Here is a 24,244-nt window from a genome sequence, read left to right as displayed (position 1 = left end):
TAATGATATTTGCATAGCTCCCAACTGTCCCTGATTTGGAGCAATGTCCCCCTGTCCCTCATTCCTCCTCATTTGTCCCTCATTTTTGTCGGATCTATATCATTGTATATAAAATGCACTTTTTATCTTTCAGAAAAGTGTCTCCCAGTGCTAAACCTTTCTTACAATTTTAAAATGCTGCATGTGTAAATTTTAAAAGCCAATATAAACGAATAGTAGTGATAAAAAAAGTCCTTGTGGGTTTCACTTTAACCAATCATCTTTTTTAAATAATTCTCCTTTAACCACTTGCTTACTGGGCACATATACCCCCCTCCTGCCCAGGTGAAATTTCAGCTTCCGGCACTGCGTCGCTTTAACTAACAATTGCGCGGTCGTGCGACGTGGCTCCCAAACAAAATTGACGTCCTTTTTTCCCCACAAATAGAGCTTTCTTTTGGTGGTATTTGATCGCCTGTGCAGTTTTTATTCTTTGCGCTATAAACAAAAAAGAGTGACAATTTTGAAAAAAATACAATATTTTTTACTTGTTGCTATAATAAATATCCCAATTAAAAAAAAAAACAAAAAAAAAACACATTTTTTTCTCAGTTTAGGCCGATACGTATTCTTCTACATATTTTTGGTAAAAAAAAAAATCGCAATAAGCGACTGGTTTGCGCAAAAGTTATAGCGCCTACAAAATAGGGGACAGAATTATTATTTTGTATTATTTATTTTTTTTACTAGAAATGGCGGCGATCTGCGATTTTTATTGGGACTGCGACGTTATGGCGGACACATCGGACACTTTTGACACATTTTTGGCGCCATTCACATTTATACTGCGATCAGTGCTATAAATATGCACTAATTACAGTATAAATGTGACTGGCATTGAAGGGGTTAACACTAGGGGGTGAGGAAGGGGTTAAATGTATTCCCTGCATTGTGTTCTAACTGTAGGTGGAGGGGGGGGTGACGGGGGGGGGTGACCAATCTGTGTCCCTATGTACAAGGGACACAGATCGGTCTCCTCTCCAGAGACAGGACGCTGTCTCTGTGTAAAACGGCAATGAGAGATGATCTCATATGTTTACATATGAGATCATCTCTCATTGGCCGCACAGATCGCATCGCAAACAGCCACTCTAATTGGCCGTTCGTGGCGATCTGTAATTGGCTATGTCCAAGGGACACGGCCAACACAGAGTTTGCGCAAAGGGGCGGACGTCAATTGACGTCCACTTGGATTTTCGGATCCGCGCTGTAGCCGTCATTTGACTATAGCACGGATCCCAAGCGGTTAAGGGGCGTGGCAGGGGGTATGTCCTATGTCTGCATACTTTTGCTAATAGGTGTCCCTTGTTCTTATCTCAAAAAATTGGAAGATATGTATTTGCACACACACACAAAATATCCCTACAGACATTTATTGATTTATTTTTGTTATCTGTGTTCTGTTAGGGAGATTTCCCTTCACTTCCTGTCACATTGCCAAAACAAAAAGAGGAAATCCCTCCAAAGCAGGAAGGGAATCCCTGGAATGTTACCAGAATAAGTGTCACAATTGGAAGATGTGTCCTCTATTCCTGTTTAGGTGACAACTCAAAATGTGGGAATTTCTATCACTTTCGGTGATTACGGTAAACAGGACAAAAAAGAGAGTGAACCTCCCTAACAAGGAAACAGGCGGTAATAAAAACCTGTCAGGGGTTGTTATCCTTCTTCACTCCATGAAAAACTAAAATAAAACACATTTAGTTATACTTTAAAGCTGACGTTTAGCTTAAAAACAAAACAAAAAAAAAAGATTTCCACAGCTTTAGTCACATTACTGTAATCATAGCTCCCAACTGCCCCTGATTTTGAGGGACTGTCCCTGATTTGGAGCAATGTCCCTCTGTCCCTTATTCCTCCTCATTTTGGTCTGATCTATAGAGTTGTATATAAAATGCACTTTTTATCAATCAAAAAGTGTTTCCCAGCCCTAAACCTTTCACCTGATTTCTAAATTGCTGCATTTGTAAATTCCAAAAGCCAATATAAAGGAATAGTAGTGGTAAAAAAAAAACACTCGTGGGTTTAACCAAACTTGTTTTTTTGTACAATTCTCCTTTAAGGGGGCATGGCAAGGGGTGTGTCCTATGTCTGCATACTTTAGCCGATAAGTGTCAATCATTCCCATCTCAAAAAGTTGGGAGGCATGCTGTAATGAAGTATGATCCTGGAGAGATCTGTGCAGGGATGCCTGTCCTCTTCCTGTCTCCAAGCTTCCAGCACTTCAACGGTTAGCAGGTTCAGACATTCTTACAGAACAGCAGTACAGGTGGTGTGATGTGCCCCCTCCTCTTTCATTACTTGTAAAATTATCTGTGAATGGGGGAGAGTATCATCACACAGGAATCTCTCCTCCATTCACAGATCCTGTTACCAGCAGTGTATTCCATGAAATACATCTTTTTCAGTGAAGGAGGAGAAAGGAGGGGCGGTGCTTCTGTCGGACCCTCTGTACTGCTGTTCTGCCTGAAGACCCAAATCTGTTATCCATTGAAGAGCTAGAAGTTCAGAGAGAGGAACTAATAATTGCTAAGCTGCAATATATTACATTTTTGATTTGGGGTTTCACACCGCTTTTATTACAGGTAAGTGATGTGACTAAAGAACTAGGGAGCTTTTTGTATATAAACTGCAAATTTAACCACTTAGGCCTCTTTCACACGGGCTTGTCCGCTTTGCTCAGCAGGGATCGCTCAGTTGATCCCCCCGCTGAGCCGGTGGATGACAGGCCTGTCTCCGCTCACTGTGCAGAGATGAACCTGTCAAAGCCCCGCCCTCCCATCTATGGAGATTGGATGAAAACGGACTGCCCGGATGGATTTCACAGACAGGATCAGATCGGATAGCGGAGGGTGTCAGCGGACATGTCACCGCAGACATCCACCGCTCCATAGGGGAAAAGCTGACAGGCGGACCTGATCGGAACGCCCGTGTAAAAGGGGCCTTAAGGACCAGAAGATTTTCCCCACCCCCACCATTTTTTGCGAATCGGCACTGTGTGGCATTAAAGCGGATGTGCCATGGGGAAAAAATATTAAAAGCCAGCAGCTACAAATACTGCAGCTGCTGACTTTTAATATTAGGACACTTACCTGTCCTGGAGTCCAGCGCTGATCGCAGCAGAGCACGAGCGATCGCTCGTCTTTCTGCTGCTCCCCCCGCCATCCACGCTGAGGGAACCACTGCCCGGTTCCCTACGGCGCATGCGCGAGTCGCGCTGCGCCCGCCGATTGGCTCACACGCTGTGTGCTGGGAGCCGAGTGTTCCCAGCACACAACGGGCGACAGACGGGAAAACAGAAAAACCCGTCTTTTGCCCGTAGCGTGTGGCCGGAAGTGGGTGCAAATACCTGTCTTTAGACAGGTATCTGCACCCCCCTCCCCCCTGAAAGGTGTCAAATGTGACACCGGAGGGGGGGAGGGTTCCGATCAGCGGGACTCCACTTTAGGGTGGAGAACAGCTTTAACTGACAATTGCGCGGTCGTGCAACGTTGTACACAAACAAAATTTACGTCCCACATATAGAGTATTCTTTTGGTGGCATTTGATCACCTCTGCGGTTCTTATTTTTTGCACTATAAACAAAAAAACACAGTCAATTTTGAAAAAAAAAAACAACAATATTTTTTACTTTTTTGCTATAATAAATATCCAAAAAAATTTAATAAAAAAATCGCAATAAGTGTATATTGATTGGTTTGCACAAAAGTTATAGTCTACAAAATAGGGGATAGATTTTTTGCATTTTTATTATTATTTTTTTTTCACTAGGAATAGTGGTGATCAGCGATTTTTTTTTTTAAAGGCATTTATTTATCATTTTCACTTTAAACAATGGCAGTAGTAGAATGCAGAACCCATCAAAAATTACAGAACAGGAGAACACATTCTAGACCATTGTTGGAATAGCATGTTCGTCAACAAGAAATAGTCCAAATATTTTGGACGGCAAACCAGGGAGAGTAATAGTAGCCAGAGAGAGGAGAAATAGACAGGGGAAAAAAGAAAAGGGGGGGGGGGGGCCTTCCCCTAAAAGTATCAACCACTCACTACCCCATACATACACACACATGTAATGCTCTTCCAATTTTTAGCAGGACTGCAAAATTGCAGCAGCAAGATCGGACACTTTTTTGGGACCAGTGACATTTATACAGCGATCAGCGCTATAAAAATGCACTGATTACTGTATAAATGGCACTGCCAGGGAAGCGGTTGACACCTGTGGTGATCAAGAAGTAAATGTCGTGTTTTGTGGTACTATAAACTGTGGTGACTTTTATAGGAGGAAGAGGTAGCATTCCAGAAGTTTTGTGTGGATTTTCTGTTATTTCCTTTTTTGTTTTATGAGAATGTGTAAGGATGGATGAATAATGACAAAAACAAAATGTATGTAACCATGTCTTTTTATTGCCATATTATTCAATAAACATCCTTTTTTGAGAAAAAAAAAGAAGAAGTAAATGTGTTCTCTTGGAGGTGTTTCTAACTGTGGGGGGATAGGACTGACTGGAGGAGGAGAGAGACTGCTGTTCCTGATCACTAGGAACAGCAGATCTCTCTCTACTCTCCTGTCAGAATGGGGATCTGTCTGTTTACATTGACGGATTCCTGTTCTGTCTCTCTCAGGAGCGATCGCGGCTACCGGCCACACGCATCTGCTCCCCCGCCGCACAGCGGACACTTGGCGCTATAGCTGTAAAACGGACCGAAGTACAGCTATGGCGATTCGCGCGAACGAGCAGACCTGCCGCAATATAAAGACGGTGGCTGGTCGGCAAGTGGTTAAAGAGATATTAATTCCCAAACCAAAAATGTAATATATTGCAGCTTACCAATCATTTAGTTGGCTACACACTATACAATTTTCTGTAGATTGTTTTTCCTTCAGATTTACCAAAACCATATAATAATATCAGGGTCAAACCTTGAAAGTTGTTTTTGAATACAATCAGGCAGGCCCTTGCACTACATGTAAATCTAAAGGAAATCAGACAAACGTTGTATAGTGTGTATCCAGCTTTAGATGTGGTGGCTGCATTAGGTGATCTGGCCAGTAACACGCCTCCTGTATTAGACTGCCCCCACTCTGGGTGAGGCTGCATTCACATTGTAACGCCGCGTATGCGGCGTATTTTGCCACGATTTGTGTAACTTTTTTTTTTTCACAAATCATTTCCATTGCTGTCTATGGCCGAACGCCAATGCCGCCTGAAAAAAAGGGTCCGGGACTTGTTTTCAGGCAGCAGGCGTACGGCGCTTCGGCGTGAGATGTGAACCATCTCATAGACAGCAATGGAAATTCGCCCCTCCATCGTATCGAGCGTCGGGCGTTTTGTCGCCTAGGTGTGAATGGAGCCTGAAGGAGAACAGGAGGCACAGCAGCATTGTCAGTCTGGAGGGAAAGGGAGTGTTAGATGTACTAGCAGATTTAGACACACTAACAGATTGAAGCCGAACTCCAGTTAACACTTTATAATCCGTTACAGTTCCTTTTGGGATGACGGTTTTTCATAAATAAATAAAGGCTGACTATTGCAAGCACCCTTGCCTGTGTTAAAAAAAAAAAAATCTTCTCAGCCCTGTACATTTGCAGACCAGCTTGCTCTTAAAAAAAAGAAAAAAAAGAAAGAGAATTACTGTCAGGATCATCAGATATAAAGAAAATAGAGCTTAAAAAAAAAACTAATGCAGCAATCACATCTCAGAATTGGTGAGCTGCAAAATAATAAATGTTTGCTCTTGGGTTTATTACTGCTTTAATGTTCAGGGCAAGCTGTAGTGCAAAGGTTTATTTTTTTGCAAATACCATTAAAGGTAAACAAACCCTTTTATATATTGCATGTTATCAGTGTTTAGATGTGCAGTCTGCATTCGTTTTCTCCTGGTGATCCTGCCAGTGACACTCTTCCTGTCCTAGGGTGATACTGACAACGTTCACTCACTATACAGGAGCAGCGTTGTCACCCTGGAGTTATTACGTAGTCAATAGACGAAACCTGATAACAGAGAGTTCAGCTCAGCACACAGAACATTACATGCGCTACTCAGTTAGTGTTGTAAATAAAGCTATACGAGAGGGGGAAAAAAACCTGACCCACTAAATCAGGTGATTGTCACATGAGCGGGGGACCTTTGTTTGCAATTTAGGAGCACGTGATAAGACGTAAACCCTTCTCTGCGCATGCGCGCTCTAGAATCCTCCCGATCCACCTCCTGCGCAAGCGTAGTGCGCAGCCGCAGTGAGAGGTGCGTCAGCAGACGGGAGAAGCAGCAGCAGTCGAGTGTGCCGGTGATAGGTGGGAGAGAGGGACATGGCGGATGGAGAGCGCTCCCCTCTCCTCTCGGATCTCGGGGATGGAGGCGGCATGGGGGCAGCAGTGGGCCCCGGAGCCATGTCACCGGGTAGCGGTCTTCCCTCTGCTCCTCCGTACGGTGGTCCTGGACCCACCCCCAGCAACAAGCCGCAAGGTAAGACCCAGCCTAAATCATTTGTTTATTGGCGAGCTCTGGCTGCCACGCCCACATCCTTCGTAGTCGGTGTGCGCTGCTGATCAGCTGAAGCCCACACACGATGGGCGGGGCCTGTGAGTGGCAGAGGTGATTGGCTAATGGGGGCAAGTGGGGAGAAGGTGAAGGGGTCTGGATCCCTAGCAAACCAGGGGCGTGGTCTGATTATGGGATGTATGTAATGGTCAGTGAGCAGCATGGGGTGCATTTGGTTGTATTAGTGGTCATCAGGCTGGATTATAAAGTGTGCCTCACTGGGGCCCTGAGAAAGAGATGGAGGCAGGCCACAGTCTAATAAAATACACTTCCAGGGGGCAATGTGTGTTATATATATATATATATCTATCTATCGTGTCAGGCAAAAAAAAAAAAGTTTAAGAGAAATTTTAAATTGACTAAGTGGTTATACTTACCTGCCCTGTACAATTTATATAGTGTGGCCCTGAACCTCCTCTTCTGGAGTCCTATCGTCTGTCTGCTCCCCCTTCCTACGGGTGTCCCCATAGCAAGCAGTGTGCTGAGGGGGCACCTGTTCTGGAGCCGAGCTGTGTGTGTCTATAGAAACACAGTGTGGCTTGGCCCCGCCCCCTGCTCCCTCTTTGGGTTTGACAGCAGCCAATGGCTTCTACTGCTGTCTGTGTCCCCTGTGAGATCAGGAAGGGGGAGCGCACTGGATCAGTGAGAGGAGCCAGGTATGTGTTTAAGGGCAGTATCACTAGTATGACATCTTTACTCTATTGTAAATGATCGCCTTGTAAAACAACCCATTCAGATTGAAATTGAAGGCAAACATTTTATAGATTAAAAAAGAATACAACAGATGAAATGCAATCTGTTCTCAGCTGGAGAAGAGGCAGCAGCACACTGAGCTTCCCAGTGAATGGCTGTGCAGTGAGGACGCGTCAGTACAAGTCTGATCATTGGAGGAGAGTCAGCTGAGTTTCCAGCATAGCTTGAGAACTGACCACGATGTGCTCTTCTGCTTAGTGTGGTTAGTTTTTAGGAACACCAGGGACTTCACATAAAGAGAGCAATAGAAAGAGAGCAGGAGACTCTCATACAAGTTCATGATACAGGAATATGAAGTGTTGGGGTAAGAAATGCTTTCCTGCAGGTAATCGTAATCCTCATGCCCTCCACAATCCTATAATCCATATTTTTTCCTACCTTGTTTATTTTTCTAGTCTGGCTCCACCCCCCTTTCCTTCATTCTTGCCTAGGCAAGAATGAAGTCTACTCTGCCCCAGTAGCCTCCTGGGATATCCACATCGGATATCCCAGGAGGCTTCAGCTTACAGAGAGCATGTGGAGGAGGGTGGTACTGGTCGGCGCATCATCAGGGAGCCGGATGCAAGAACCGGGCAAAGACAGCTGGTTCCTGATGTCTGAGAGGAAGATGGGCACAGGAGATCAGTACGTGGATCAGACAGCAGCACCACACTGGCTTTTCTGTGTGGGCGAGTATGCCAACTCAGGGTTTAGGACTGAAAAGCAATAGAAGACAAAAAGTAAAAAAATCGTAAACAGGTCTTTTTTTGCAAAAGGGAGACCAGCAATGCCCTGTAGTATCTAAACTGGAGCGGCGCAGTTTGTTTTGGCACACTTGCCAGCATGACTGTACTTCAGTACAGGAGTGATGTAATTTCACACTGGCCAATCAAGGTGGCTGAAGTCCAGCACCCAGGAGAACTATTTACTAACCAAAGGGATCTGACTGTTAGGTGGTAATTAACTCTGTTTTTCTTTTTAGGGGTCCCCAGATGGGTTATGCCATAATGTGCTAGTATGCACAGCATATTGGTACATTATGACAAACTTACCTGTCAGATGGTGCCCTCCAGCGATGCGGTTGGACCGATCTGGCGGGCCCCCAGTGCTTCCATTTTCACCCGGTCTTCCTTTCAGGTTCTGTGCCTTCAGCTATTTCATAGGCCGGGCCGTGATGATGACGACATCATTCCCGCACATGTGCACAGGAGTCGCATCGTTGAGGCACAAGTCAGGGCCGTAAATGTTCACTGAGCTGCGCAGGCACTGCTCAGTGTAAATGACAGCTGACAGGCAGGAGGATGCATTGAAGAGACCGATTGGGTCATTACCTTGCCTGTTGGCAAATAAAAAAATAAAATAAACTTCTTCTTTAATGTACTGCCCTCTGTGGGATGTGTCCAATTGGGGATTCCCACCTTGTTAAGTATGTTAAATGGGTTGTAAAGGTTAGTTTTTTATTTCCTAAATAGGTTCCTTTAAGCTAGTGCATTGTTGGTTCACTTACCTTTTCCTTCGATTTCTCTTCTAAATGTTTTTTTTCTTTGTCTGAATTTCTCACTTCCTGTTCCTCCTCAGTAGGCTGTTCTGGCTGACTAACCCCCATGGATAATGGGGGCAAGCTTACTGAGGAGAAACAGGAAGTGAGAAATACAGACAAATGGGGGGGAAAAAAAAAAAACATTTAGAAGAGAAATCAAAGGAAAAGGTAAGTGAACCAACAATGCACTAGCTTAAAGGAACCTATTTAGGAAATAAGAAAACAAACCTTTACAACCCCTTTAAAGCCAAACTTCACCCACAAAGGGAAGTCCCCCCCCCCCCCATCTGTTTAGAATTGCACAATGCAGGTCTGTTTTATGACACTTATAGCCATGTTCAGTAATGCTGTGGCTTTATTGTATGTTAGGCAAAGTACTTGTGAGCCATGCATAATATCTCTCTCAATTTGGTCTAATTATTATGTAATATCACACAGTCATACCCTATGTATAGAATGCTTGTCACTGTGTAGACATTGTAGCCATTTTTATATTGTTTTCCGCCTCTCTGCGCCCATCTTAGGTGTGTCTATGTTCTTGCTCCTAGCTTTATGAAAGTAGAGTGCCTTTTATCAGCAGATAACATTCTTGTGATCCTTTACTGCCTGAATCTTCTTGTAATACCTGGATTGCTAGTTAAACAGTTTATTTTGTAACTATTTGTTCTTCTTGCTAAATATTTGTTTTGATTGTGTTCATAACTTTTTTTTTTTTTTTTTTTTTCCTTCCTTATCAGGATTTCCTGTGTTCCCAGCGGGTCATGCGTTACCTAATGAGGACCCTCCACCTTATTCACCACTGACAAGTCCTGAAAGTGGCTCTGCTCCTATGATAACATGCAGGGTGTGCCAGTCACTCATCAATGTGGAGGGCAAAATGCATCAGCATGTAGTAAAATGTGGAGTCTGCAACGAGGCCACAGTAAGTAAGGCAGCATGTCAGTAGGACAGAGGATCTGTTTTAGTTGTCCGTTTTAGATTGTGAGAAGAGTTGTTATTCCTGTATGTCTGCCTAACGGTTATTCATTCATTCCTGCAGCCCATAAAGAATGCCCCCCAGGGGAAGAAGTATGTTCGTTGTCCCTGCAACTGTCTGCTAATTTGTAAAGTCACCTCCCAGAGGATAGCCTGCCCCAGGCCATACTGGTGAGAAGAAACCACACGGGAAGGGCAAATGAATGCATGTTATTTACAATGTCTTACTGTTGACTAGACTTGCAAGGATGAACTAAAAGTCAGGTGACAACATTTCCTCTGTTATTAAAGTGGAGGTTCACCCGTAAATAACATTTTTTACCCTTAGATGGATGCTCATTTTGTCTAGGTGAATCGGCTAGTTGTTTTAAAATCGAAGCTGTACTTACCGTTGTAGAGAGCGATCTTCTCCGCCGCTTCCGGGTATGGGTCTTCGGGACTGGGCGTTCCTATTTTGATTGACAGTCTTCCGACAGGCTTCCGACGGTCGCATCCATCGCGTCACAATTTTCCGAAAGTAGCCGAACGTCGGTGCGCAGGCGCAGTATAGAGCCGCACCGACGTTCGGCTTCTTTCGGCTACGAGTGACGCGATGGATGCGACCGTCGGAAGCCTGTCGGAAGACTGTCAATCAAGAAGGAACGCCCACTCCCGAAGACCCATACCCAGAAGCGGCGGAGAAGATCGCTCTCTACAATGGTAAGTACTGCTCGGATTTTCAAACAACTAGCCGATTCCCCTAGACAAAATGAGCATCAATCGGCGGGTAATTTTTTTTTTTTTTATGGGTGAACTCCCGCTTTAAGGGAAACGTAGGCTTTGTTCACATCCATTTCTACATTATTTTTATTTTTTTGTGGTGCGTAAAAACGCAAATTGCAGCAAAAATGCACTACATGCCTTTCTGCAGCTTCCCCATTGAAGTATATTGAACCAAAAAAAAATATTTTTGTTGCTTTTTAAAAAAAAAAGTCCCTGACCCTGTCCAGAAACGCACAAGACCAGTCACCCTGGACAGGGAGAGAGAGCAGTGGTCAGTTTTTATCACTGGAAGCTAGGGCCGAAACAACTAATCGATTATGAAATTAATCGATTACTATTTTTATAATCGAGTGGCCAGTAACATAATGGGGTTAAAGGGGGTTGTAAAGGAAAACATTTTTTTTTCCCTAAATAGCTTCCTTTACCTTAGTGAAGTCTTTCACTTACGTCATCCTTCCATTTTGCTTTTAAATGTCCTTGGGCCGGATTCAGATACATTGCTGTATCTGCCGGCGCGGCGTAACGTATATCAGATACGGTATGCTGCCGTAACTTAGGGCGCAAGTTCCGTATGCAGAAAGAACTTGCACCCTTAGTTACGGCGGCGTAACGTATGTGTGGCGGCGTAAGCCCACCTAATTCAAATGGGGATGATGTGGGCATGCGCCGTCCGTGGAATATCCCAGTGTGCATTGCTCCAAAGTACGCCGCAAGGACGTATTGGTTTCGACGTGAACGTAAATGACGTCCAGCCCTATTCGCGAATGACTTGCGCAAACGACGTAAAAATTTTCAAAACTCGGTGCGGGAACGACGTCCATTCTTAACATTAGCTACGCCTCATAGCAGGGGTAACTATACGCCGAAAAAAGCCTAACGTAAACGACGTAAACAAATGCACCGGACGTACATTTCTGAATCGGCGTATATACCTAATTGGCATATTCCTCGCGTAAATATACGGAAGCGCCACCTAGTGGCCAGCGTAAATATGCAGCCTAAGATACGACGGTGTAAGACACTTACACCGGTCGGATCTTAGGGAAATCTATGCGTAACTGATTCTCTGAATCAGTCGCATAAATACGACGGCCCGCACTCAGAGATACGACGGCGTATCCGGAGATACGCCGTCGTATCTGAATCCGGCCCCTTATTTCTTCTGAGAAAACCTCACTTCCTGTTCTTCTGTCTGTAACTACACACAGTAATGCAAGGCTTTCTTTCTGGTGTGGAGAAAGCCTCTTGAGGGGGCGAGCAGGAGGGTCAGGACGCCCACTAACACATAGCTCCTTTCTCTATCTGCAAAGTAGAGAGTGTCCTGACTTGCCTGCTCGCCCCTCCCCCTCAAGAGGCTTTCTCCACACCAGGGAGAAAGCCTCGCATTACGGTGTGTAGTTACAGACAGAAGAACAGGAAGTGAGGATTTCTCAGAAGAAATAAAGACATTTAAAAGCAAAATGGAAGGATGAGGTAAGTGAAGGAGGACTGCATTAAGGTAAAGAAAGCTATTTTAGGGGAACTTTTTTTTTTTTCCCCTTTACAACCCCTTTAAAAACAAACTACAATTATCCCTTTATGGTACAAAAAGCAAATCGCTACTGTAAATATTACCTTCACTGTCCCACAGTAAAAAATGAACCCCTTACAGTAGCGATTATTTGCTCTTTTTGTACTATATATTTTTTTTTTTTTTACCCCATTATGTTAATAAACTACTCAGGCCGGGGGTCACACCTCTGTTTTCTGTTGCTTTTTGCAGAAACACACTGCAGTTCATTTACATGGTTTCCTATGGGACACGTTCACATCCATGATTTTTTCACCTGCTGCGTATTTGGAAAGGGCAAGGACTTTTTTTAATGCAAAACAGTGCTATTTTGTTTTGTTTTTTGGGGCTGCTCTGTGCAAAACCATTGCACAGATCACGCAGTTATAACATGTTTGCTATTTTTTAGTTAATTTTACAACCACTTTAACGTTTGGTGATCATTGCAGAGATACTCTCAACCACCTGCAGTAAAAATGTGTGGGCTACCGTTCATTCTGAATGGCACCCCCCCCCCCCCCATGCATGTAAAACCGCAGCACGTTTGCGGGTGCAGGAACCACAGGATAATGACATGGTCAAAATGACCATGCCTTTTCCCTGCAGACTGCGTTTTGAAAAAGGTTCAACCACTTTTTGTCTTCCGGAAATGCAAACGAATGGGCTACCGTGCCCGTGCAGAAGGGACCTGCGCACACATAGGACTGTTCCATTTGTTCTTCTTTAATCTTTGGCTGCTGTATATCACTGGTTGTTAGTGGCAGTACATGCCATGTTCTAAAGGATGCTTTGTGATGGTAATATATAGGGCTGAAACAACTAATCGATTATGAAATTAATCGATTACAATTTTCATAATCGACTAATCGGCCAGTAACATAATGGGGTTAAAAGAACTAAAATATAGTACAAAAAAGCAAATCACCACTGTAAATATTACTTTCACTGTCCCACAGTAAAAAAATGAACCCCTTACAGTAGCAATTATTTGCTCTTTTTGTACACATTTTTGTTTTTTTTTAACCCCATTATGTTACTAAACATCTCAGGCCGGGGTCACCTCAGTTTTTTTTTTTGTGCTTTTTGCAGAAACACACTACAGTTCATTTACATGTTTTCCTATGGGACACGTTCACATCCATGATTTTTTTTCAGCTGCTGCGTATTTGGAAAGGGCAAGGACTTTTTAACACAAAATGGTGCCATATTTTTTTTTTTTTCAATATACTTCAATGAAGAAGCTGCATAAAAGCATGTAATGTGTTTTTTGCGGCAATTGTGTTTTATAATCTGCCCAACAACAAATTGGCCCAAAAAAATGTAAAAATTCATTTTTTTTTTAAAGGCTATTATCCGATTCATCAATTAATCGAAGCAATAATCGGCCAACTAATCGATTATGAAAATAATCGTTAGTTGCAGCCCTATGTTTGTTACATTCTCTGAAGTGAGGACTGTTAGATTGCATTGGAGACTGCAACTATCTTCCTTTGCTATAGATTTATTGAACATATAACAGTGTACATGTAATGAACTCTCGCATAATTTTGAATGAATAACTAATGTTTGTCTGATTTTTTTCCCCAGTAAACGAATCATTAACCTTGGCCCAGTCCATGCTGGTCCCCTCAGCCCAGAGCCACAGCCTGTCGGAGTACGAGTCATTTGTGGACATTGCAAGAACAATTTTCTGGTATGCAAAATTTCATAATGTTATGCCATTGAATTGGAGTGTTCCTTTTGGAAATCGTGCTTTTTTAAACAAAATTCAAGTGTGGGGTAATTTTATTGTATGTGGATTTTTATGGATATGATGCGACTTGCAGTTTTGTAATTGCCTAAATTGCGTTTAATTTTATAAGGCTGCTTTCCATAGAGGTCTGTCTTGGCTTTATTAAGGCTACATTCACACCGGTGATTAAACAATAAGTTTACCTATGGAAGCTTCTCCACATGGGCGCATCATTCATTCACAGAGATCCGTGACTGAATGAACGACTAGTGCTGACAGTCTTTGCAGCTGATGACTTGTAGATATCTCAATGAATTAGCGGGGCACTAGTGTAACTGCCTACCCCCGTACAGACAGTTTAAATTGACAGTTTGCAGGAGCCTGGTCTGATCGTGGGTGCAATGCTTTACAGGTTCCTAAATAAAGTGTAGTATTTTTATAAAAAAATTTTTTTTTTTAGAAAGCTGAACTTCCTCTTTTTAAGGCTGATGCGAACTGTAATGGCAGGAATCTTTTAGCTGTGGCTGTGAGAGGTTAGGTGCCCCTGTTTACTCTAGTAACAGGTCGCCAGCAGCCACAGCTACTACCACTTTGCGTTCGTCCAGCAGCGTTCACCGTAGGCAATCGCTTGTCTGTGCAGATATCTGTGGCCATCTGCAACCTGTAATAGTGATAGGGGCTGCCAGCTGCACATAGATACAGCAGGAATCTAAATCTAAAATGCCGCCACAATTTGCACCGGACTTGGTCGCTGGTGTGAATGTAGCCTGAGGGGTGCTGTGTACGGCTGTAGTGTGCATGTTTAGGTGTTAACTTATCGGCACACGGTCACATCCAATTACTCACTCCTGGATCTCTACAATAGTATAAATTAAGAGTGCGGAGCAGAACTCTTGCATCTACTATTTATATTTACTTCTATGGAACAGATCCTGTAATGGTGTTCGGTTTTCAAATTAGTATTTATACAACATATAAACTAGCACCTCTGGTTTCTGCATGTGCTTTTTTTTTTTTCCTTGCCAATCAAACCTCTAATGCAGTGTTTCTCTAGCTTTCTCAGAATTATCTAGAAGTTTTATTGAAAGCCCTATTGCATGGAGCACTTGGGCCTGATTCCAATCTCTTAGATTGTAAACTAAGCTTTAATAAGCAGGGCCCTCTGATTCCTACTGTATTAAAGTCTATTGTATTTTCACTGTCTACCCTCAAGTTGTAAAGCACTGCGTAAACGGTTGGCGCTACATAAATCTTTAATAATAATAATGGTAATAATCTGTGCTGTTGTTGCTGAGCTGCTTGGGTTGGACAGCTCACCTCCCCTATACAACTTTCCAGTTTCGAGGGAAACTGGAAATAATTATACCTATAGCTCACAGTACATTAGTGTTATGGTCTCTGGGAAGACCCTTCTGACATTTGTGGTCATTGAGAAGAATTCCCCTCTTCCATGGAACCCTGATGTAGTGTAATAAAAGCATTGCGCTGCAGACATATTTCTAAGCACTCAGGGAATACACTTGTTGCTCTAATAGGAAAAACTGGGAATGTAATTGTGTCAAATGTCATATCGGGTTCAGGGGTTCTGCATCTCTGAGATGATGGTTCTGAATACTCCCCATCGGTAGCAGGACCAAAATAATGACTTTGCCTTATGCCACCCCTACTAGTTGCTGCCTGAGTGCCTTGTGGTTTACATAGAATGGAGACAATTTATTCTAATGTCTGCTGGGTTATGTGACCCCGATGGGTGATTGTGCAGCTAATCGCGTGCTTTTACCAATGCTATAGTGCGTTTCTCATGTGCAGTTTGCATCTGTCTTGAATTCTTGCTTTTGTCATTCTAAAGGGTTATTTTTAACCACCTTCTTCTTTTCTCAGTGGACAGATTTTTCAGACCGGACGCTGGCACGCTGCCCGCACTGCCGGAAAGTGTAAGTGTCAGAGAATGATAAGCTGGTTCAGGATGGGGAAGAATGCTGGCACTAGACTTAACCCTCAATTTTACCATATCTATTTTTGTCTTCAGCTCCTCTATTGGACTGAGGTACCCACGAAGGAGATGTGTGTGCTGCTTCTTATTGGGATTCGTCTTTGCTGTGGCTGCCGCTGGACTTGTGGTAAATATTTATCTAGAATGGAATACTTGGTTTCATTTTTATTATTTATTTAAATGTAAGGCTCAATTAACAAGGCTAACACACCAGGATAAAATTACTATTTTCGGTTTTATCCAGCTGTATTTATCTAATGCAACTTATAACATCCAAGTGAAAGATAAAACACCAGGTCAGAATTTGTATTTTATTTTTTCTATTCAAAAACAGAATTGCTGAGTTGGAAAAAGAATCGCCCCCTTGTGATGGTATTTTGTTGAACCACTTTTTTGCTTTAATTACAACCTTTAGTCTCTACTAACTTTGCACATCTATACTTTGCAATATGTGCCCACTCTTCTTTGCAGAACTGCTCAACGTTACATTTGATGGTGAATGTTTGTGGACTGCAGTCTTCAAGTCATTCCACACATTTTCAGTGGGGTTTAAGTCTGGGCTCTGAGTTGGCCATGCAAGGACATTCATCTTTTTCTCCTTCAACCACTGTGTGGTCATTTTTGCTGTGTGCTTTGGGTCATTGTCATGTTGGAAGGTAAACCTTCTTCCCACTGACAACTCTCTGGTGGAGGGCAGCAGATTTTCCTCAAGAATTTGATGATATTTTGCCCCATTGATTGTTCCTTCTATCCTGACAAGTGCTCCAGTCCCTGCTGCAGAGAAACGCCCCCATAAGAGGATATTACCACCTCCATGTTTTACTATAGGGATGGTGTTATTTGGATGGTGAGCTGTATTGGATTTCCACCAGACATGTCATTTAAGGCCAAATAATTCAATTTTAGTCTCATTTGACCAGAACACCTTTTTTCATGTGGCCTCAGAATCTTCAAGATGTGTTTTGGCAAAGCGCAGTCATGACTGCATGTGGCCTTTCCCCCTTTTTTTTTTTTTTTTTTTTCTCCTTGCAACCCTCCCATACAAGCCACATTTGTGGAGAATTTGTGATATTGTTACATGCACACATTGACCATTCTTTGTCATAAATTCCTGCCACTGCTTCAGAGTTGCTGTAGGCTTCTTGGTAGCCTCTCTGATCTTGTTATTTGCTGTCTCTTTCCTCCTTTTTTGGAGCGACGTCCTGATCCAGGGAGAGTCTGTGTTGTACCAAATACCTTCCACTTCTTAATAGTAGACTTCACTGTGCTTCTTGACATTGATAAAGCTTTTGAGATTTTTTTTGGTATCCATCTCCTGACTTGTGCCTGTCCACAACTTTATCCCAGAGGTCTTTTGACAGTGCCTTGCCACCCATAGTTGATTGCTTCAGTTGCACTACCAGGGACTGAAATGCTCCATGAAAGCTTTCTTTCATGCTGAGCTAATCAAAATGATCACAGTTGAAAGTCCAAATGACTTTGTGTGCCATTGAGAAGGTGATTAGTTACACCTGATTTTACAAGGCGTTTTTAGGAGGGGGTGATCCTTTTTTCCAACTCAGTGATTTTATTTTTCTTATTTTTATCTTTCACTTGGATGTTTAAATGACTAAAATACAGCTGGATAAAATGAAAAATATCTTCATTTCAGGCTGCAAAGCAACAAAATATGATTATTTTAAAGGGGGTAATTATTTTCTATATCCACTGTAAATGACTATTAAGTGAGTATGCAAGGCATACAGTGGATATAGAAAGTCTACACACCCCTGTTAAAATCAGCTTTTTGTGATGTAAAAAAATGAGACAAAGAAATAATTTCAGAACTGTTTCCACCTTTTTAGGCTGCTTTCACACTGAGTAGCGTTAGCGGCAAAGCTTTTTCGGCCGCTAGCGGCGCTACCCATTGATTTCAATGGGGCAGGGGCAGTTGAGAAGTGGTGTATACACTGCTCCTACAGTGCCGCAAAGATGCGGCTATCAGGACTTTTTTTTACCGTCCTGCCAGCGCACCGCTCCAGTGTGAAAGCCCTCAGGCTTTCACATTGGAGAAAAAAGAGAGGCTGTTTGAAGGTGCTTTTTTTTTTTTTTTTTTTTTTTTTTTTTTTGTGCTAAAGTGCCTCAATGTGAAAGTGGCCTTAATGTGACCTATAAACTGTACAACTCAAGTGAAATCTTTTAGGTGGAGGGAAGTAGAAATAAAATATGGTTGCATAAGTGTGCACACCCTTCAACAAAGTATTAGGTTAAGCACCTTTTGCTTCTATTGCAGCACATACTTTTTGGGTATGAGTCTCTCAGCATGGCACATCTTGACTCTTCTTTGCAAAAACACTCCAAATCTGTCAGATTGCGAGGGCATGTTCTGTGCACAGCCCTCTTCAGGTCACCCCTACAGATTTTCAATCAGATTCAGGTCTGGGCTCTGACTGGACCATTCCAAAACTTTATTTTCTTCTGGTGAAACCATTCCTTGTTTTGGTTGTATGCTTTAGGTCATTGTCATGCTGAAAGATGACGTTCCTCTTCATGTTTGGCTTTCTAGCAGAAGACTGAAGGTTTTGTGCCAATATTGACTGATATTTGTAACTGTTCATAATTTCCTATACCTTGACTCGGGTCCCTGTTCCAGCTGAAGAAAAACGGCCCCAAAGCATGATGCTGCCACCACCATGCTTCACTGTTGTTATGGTGTTCTATTGGTGATGTGCAGTGTTTTTGTGCCAAACATATCTATTGGCATTATGGCCAAAATTTTCAATCTTGGTTTTATCAGACCATAACGCATATTTTCCCACATGCTTTTGGGAGACTTCAGATGTGTTTTTGCAAAATTTAGCCAGGGTTGGATGTTTTTCTTAAGAAATTACTTCCGTCTTGCCACTCTACCCCAAATCCCAAACATATGAAGAATATGGGAGATTGTTGTCACATGTACCAGTACATACCAGATATTCCTGCAGCTCCTTTACTGTTGCTGTAGGCCTCTTTTCAGCCTCCCTGACCAGCTTTCTTCTCTTCTTTTTATCAATTTTGGAGGGACGTCCAGTTCTTGGTAATATCACTGTTGTGCCATATTTTCTCCACTATATGACCAGGCATGTACTGGCCATCGGGACTACCAGGAGTTTCCCAGTGGGCTGATGGCTTAGTGTGCCGGTCAGGTGCAGTCCTGGAGCCGCTCCTTTCTGATGGTGATTGATTGCGATTTCACTCCTGTCGGGAGGAACAGCTGCCAGCACTTGCTGAAGTGAGTATTGGCCTTTCTGCTCCCTCCAGCCTGCAGGGGGAGATAGACAGCTGGCAGTCTTTCCTTCCTCTCTGCCCTCATCACATGACTGGAGAGAGGAACGAGAAGCTGCCTTCATTCTGGAGAGCTGTGAGTGAGTACATGTGGGGGCACATTCTGATGCTAGGGGGGGGGACGACACTCAAAATGTAAAGTGGGCCAGTCTGGATGAAGCCCAGGGCCAAATTTTTGTCCCAGTCAAGCCCTGATGACTGTCCTCCATGGTATATCTAATGCCTTGGAAATTCTTTTGTACCCTTCTCCTAATACCTTTTAACAATGAGATTCCTCTGATGCTTTGGAATCTCTCTGAGGACCATGACTTTTGCTGTAGAATTTGACTAAGAAAATGTCAGGAAAGACCTTCTAGAACAGCTGAACTTTATTTGGGGTTAATCGGATGCACTTTAAATGATAGCAGGTGTGTACTGACTCCTATTTAACATGAGTTTGAATGTGATTGCTTAATTCTGAACACGGCTACACAATTCCCAGTTATAAGAGGGTGTGCACACTTATTTCCAAGGCATAGATATACAATTTTATTTTTGCTCTAAAAGATTTCAGTTTGTTTTTCAACTGTGCAACAGTTTATATGTCACATTAAAGGTGGAAAAAGTTCTGAAATGATTGTCTCATATTTAATTTTTAATATCGCAGAAACCTGACATTTTGTAACAGGGGTGTGTAGACTTTTTATATCCATTGTATACTCGCTTTGTAAATGGTTAACATTAAAGAAAAGGCATAAGTTGGAATTTAGCCATAGCTTCTATAGTCGGTGCTGCAACATTTGTCATGTTTCCTATGTTTAGGTACCTATTTTTACACTATGGTGTTTGTTTTGTCTTGCAGGCAGGCACTTGGACGTTGGCACGCAGATTTGGTGGAATCTATGCCTCTTGGGCGATAGTGCTGCTGTTGGCATTGATATGCATTGGGCGTGCCATTTATTGGGCATGCATGCGAGTCAGTCACCCCATCCAAAGCTTCTCATGAGCCTGTCTAGACCTGCCTCCCTTAGCTCCTCCCTTGGTGGCCAGAATGGAAGTAACCTCTGGAAGGCACAAGGCGGAGTCATTGCAGTGGCCATTGACCAGCGGAATGAATCCATGCTGCCTTATGAAGCAGTGCTGACTATAACTCCACTATTCTTAATCCACCTGCTAATGTTTACCGCTGCCCATGGTTAACCTCTTCACCACCAGGGGCTGCAAAGCACTGCAGGATCCTGGAGCTGCAAAGGGGTTGATTGCTTTTTAATCATTTTGTTGTTTTTAAAATCAATTGTAGGGAAACTAACGAACTCCTGATCATGCTGCAAGTTACGTGCGCCTTGTAGCAGATGCAGGGATATGTTTACATGAAGGAGGAGCAGGGGGCTTTAAATATGTGTCATAGTAATTTGGGGTAATTGTACAAAACAGTCATGGCATATACAAGGGTAAGGCAGCGGAAGCCAGGATGGAGAGCCAGCCTTGGGAGGATGTTTTTCCTCATAGCGTCATATCCTCCTATTTGTTGCACCTTAAATCCATTTTTACTTACTGGAAAGAGTGTGGGTTTTTTTTTTGTTTTTCCAATACCTAAAGGAGAATAGTTCCCATTCAGCCTTTCCAGAGAGGCCTTCAGAACACTATAACTTTTATTTAGGACAAGGACCTGCTGTTAGTCGGTCTGGAAGCGTGAGGTAGAATATTGCTTTCTTTCCGAAACCTATTACAAAATGGCTGCATGAATTGAACAGTCCTCGTCGCATCTAATTTTGTTAGGTATAGAAAGAGTACATTTACCCAGTCCTTTTCACCACCGGTTCATTCATTTACCTGACTGTGTGACTTAAAGCAGCAGCCAGTACAAATGAACCAAAAATAATTTGACGTTGTAGGATTATACATGGAAAGCCAATGCGCTGCAGTGTCTTGTAATGGTGTGAAGACCACTTCAGTCCTTGGTTATGCATTAGGCTAATATTTTAGAACACACTGGAATTTTATGTTTTAGTAGCCTTCTCCATTACCAATCCTGGAAAACCTAAATGTTTTATGTTGCTACCTCTAGGACACTACATAGAAGAACCACATGTACTCTCCATTAGATTTTGGTGCTTTAGACGCCTCTTTTCATGTTTTTATCCAATTGTTCTGTAAGGAGGGCATTATCCTAATTTTATAGGGAGGAATACTTTTGATTGCAGAAAAGGTGACTTTGGGGTGGGAGGTAACTTCGGTGTAACCACGAAGATGAAATCCATTGTGACTACTGCAGGGTCCAATCTGTTCTTTTATCTGTGCAGCTGAGTTGTAAATAATTGTAATTTTCTCTTTTTGTTGCTGCTGTGCTTCCTGCAAATTTTATTTCACTTGAAAATATAAATGTTATTGTTTTTCCTTCTTATTTTTGACTCTGTGAAGCATTGTTCCTTGGCCTTTGCGGACAAAACATTAAAGAGGAGATGCCACTTTAATTTTTAATCATGTATTTACAGATATAGATTCCTGATATTTCTATGTTCTTGTTTGAAACCCCTTCATGTATCCAGTGAAGAATCTAGCTTTCAGCTGGGACTGCAAAGTCCAGGTTTTCTCAGGTGTGTAGTAATGTGAACTTTAGGGCTGCTGCTTGCCATCCATGTAAAGTACACTCAAAAAAGAAAGTGTACTTAAGGGATAACTAAACCCAAAAAGCAATATAATGCAGCTTACTAGATAGGATAACTGTAATTTTATATTATAATATTTTTTTTTTAGGCTAAGAATATTTTCAGCAACTACTAATCCCATCAGTAGTCATGTAATGGACATGAAACGATGCAGGCTTGTTTGAAGTATAGCCTGGATGAGAACCATGGCTATGTCCTTTTTTTGCCCCCTTCTACACAGCGTGGATACTGCCAGGTGTCTACTTGCTGAACAGGAAATCTGCCTGCTGAGCAAGTAGATGTCTAATCTGTGTCCGCTCTACTTATGCAGAACAGACACAGTGCGCTGTCCTCTATGGGTGGTCAAATGTAAACAGACCGCCTGTTCTTCTGCCATCCGATCTGCTAGATGGGGGAACAGATCCCTATCTGTCCTGTTTTTTTTTAGCAGATAGAATGTGGACAGGTGTAAATAGACATATGTCCGTTTTTACATCCGCTGCTCCACATACTATAATGAAGGATATTGGGGGGGCGCACACGCTAACCACTCAAGGGAGTGTTATTCTCTGGATTATCCTGGTGAAAAGGGAAACAAGCCTGAAACAATAAAATAAAGAAAATTAACTTTTTGGTCGATGGTAGCGTGCAAATATGCAGCCTCTCAGTAGGTACATGGTGGCACTGAGCTGCTGCATATTTGCATACATTGGTGCAAATACAGCTGGGCCAAGAGTGCGCACTCTTGACGGCTATTGCAAAGCTGCTTATGCTCGGGAGCTTTCTGATCATGTGACCGCCAATCACGGTGGTCACATGATCATAAACCCCTCCCAGCATCCTAAATCTTTTTTCAGGGCTGGGAGGTGCTGGCACCAAAGGGTTAATTGCAGCCACACCATCTAAGGACTGGAAAGCTGCAATGTTATATTTGGGTTCAGATACCCAAAAATTGCATTTCCGCTGTCTGGAATCCTTTTTCAGGGGGAGCAGATACCTGTTTAATAGGGGTATTTGCTCACCCCTGCTGTCTGCTGGGAGACACACAGGTCCCAGAAGACAGCAGGGAAACCATGCTGTGAAACTGCAAGGCTTCACTTCCTGATTCGCTTACTAGCAATGCCGACACCTGGAGCTGAGGGGATGGGATCGCCTTTGGGTGAGGACAGGTAGGCAAGTGTCCTTCTTTTAAGCCCTGGTTCACACTGGGTACGATTTGGAATGATTTGAGATGCGATTTGACATGTCAAATCGCATCTCAAATCGGCGGCAATTGTCGGCAATGGCACTGTCCTAATCAGTGCGACGCCGCATCTGCGATTTCAAAAAGTAGTTCCTGTACTACTTTTTGCGATTTCGGGCCGCGATTTACATTAAATTGCGGCCGAAATCGCGGTAAAATTTGTGCATTTTACCGCGATTTAGAATTCGCAGCAGTGTGAACCTAGGCTAAAAGGCAGCAGCTGCAGTAAGTAGCTGCTGACTTCTTTATTTTTTTTTATTTTTTTTTTAGGCAGAATGCTGCTTTAAAGAAAACCTGTTGTAAGGAAAAGGGGGATTTTTTTTTTTTAAAGGCTGAAATTGTTGACCATTCCTAGCAAAAATGCTGACTGCCATGCTTACCCATTGCCTACACTACTCTGAATCACTAATACTGAATATGTTTGCAGATAAGGATTACAGGTATGTTCTGTATTAAAATAATTGCCAGGTAACAGTATTTTCAGGGTGAAAAAAAAAAGAGGAATGGCTGCCCTCATGAGCCTGTTATAACAGGCTTACTAAAGTTGTTGTAAACCCTTTCATATACCCAGTGAAGGTGACGATCCTCAGGTGCTACACATATCTATGAAATAAGGCCTATACAAGTTGTATCTATCTACACTCTTCTCTTCCATTCAAAGTGCTGAAATTATAAGTGTGTCTGAGCGTTCAGAAAAATGGGTGGAGAGCTGAAGTTTCACTCAGCAGAGCTCAGTGAGAAGCCTGAGAGCTGATTGGAGGGAAGAGACGCTCCTCCCCTTCACACAGGAACAGAGCTGAGGCTGTCAATCTGCTGGTGGTCCCTCCCCTGTCACCATTTTTGCACTTGGCTTCAGAAAAAGAAATAATTTTGAAGTGACTCATGCTGATAGCAGAGGAACAAAGCAGCAGACACAAATTACATTTAGTGCTTTTAATTGAGACAAGTACACTAGAGAGAGGGTCAGTTAACTGTAGAATGTGGACAGGTGACTGGCTTGCTGTCCTGCAATGCAGAGGGTCTACTTGTAAGGTTGGAGCTGTAGTAGGGGGAGCCACATGAGCCAATACCTCCTCTGTAGAGCTGGCTTCTGTCCCATGTGGAGCTATACCAACTGCACTCCTCTTATGCCACCTAGCAGTCTCCAGCAGCAGGAAAGAAGAAATCTTCAGGTCAATGTAAAGCAATACACTGGGCATATTA

General features: G+C 42.8%; 1 protein-coding gene across 1 annotated transcript; it reads left to right on the top strand.

Moving 5' to 3' along the window:
• Positions 1-6,229: 6,229 nt before the first annotated feature.
• Positions 6,230-21,631, top strand: PIP4P1 (phosphatidylinositol-4,5-bisphosphate 4-phosphatase 1). Its single transcript, XM_040352701.1, has 7 exons — positions 6,230-6,510; positions 9,595-9,779; positions 9,897-10,003; positions 13,731-13,836; positions 15,757-15,809; positions 15,905-15,995; positions 20,013-21,631. The coding sequence occupies exons 1-7, from the start codon at positions 6,354-6,356 to the stop codon at positions 20,154-20,156; spliced, it is 843 nt and encodes a 280-aa protein (XP_040208635.1). The 5' UTR covers positions 6,230-6,353; the 3' UTR covers positions 20,157-21,631.
• Positions 21,632-24,244: the final 2,613 nt, after the last annotated feature.

This window comes from Rana temporaria, chromosome 1 (genome assembly GCF_905171775.1).
Source record: "Rana temporaria chromosome 1, aRanTem1.1, whole genome shotgun sequence".
Lineage (NCBI taxonomy): Eukaryota > Metazoa > Chordata > Amphibia > Anura > Ranidae > Rana > Rana temporaria.
This window is presented reverse-complemented; position numbering and strand designations above follow the sequence as displayed.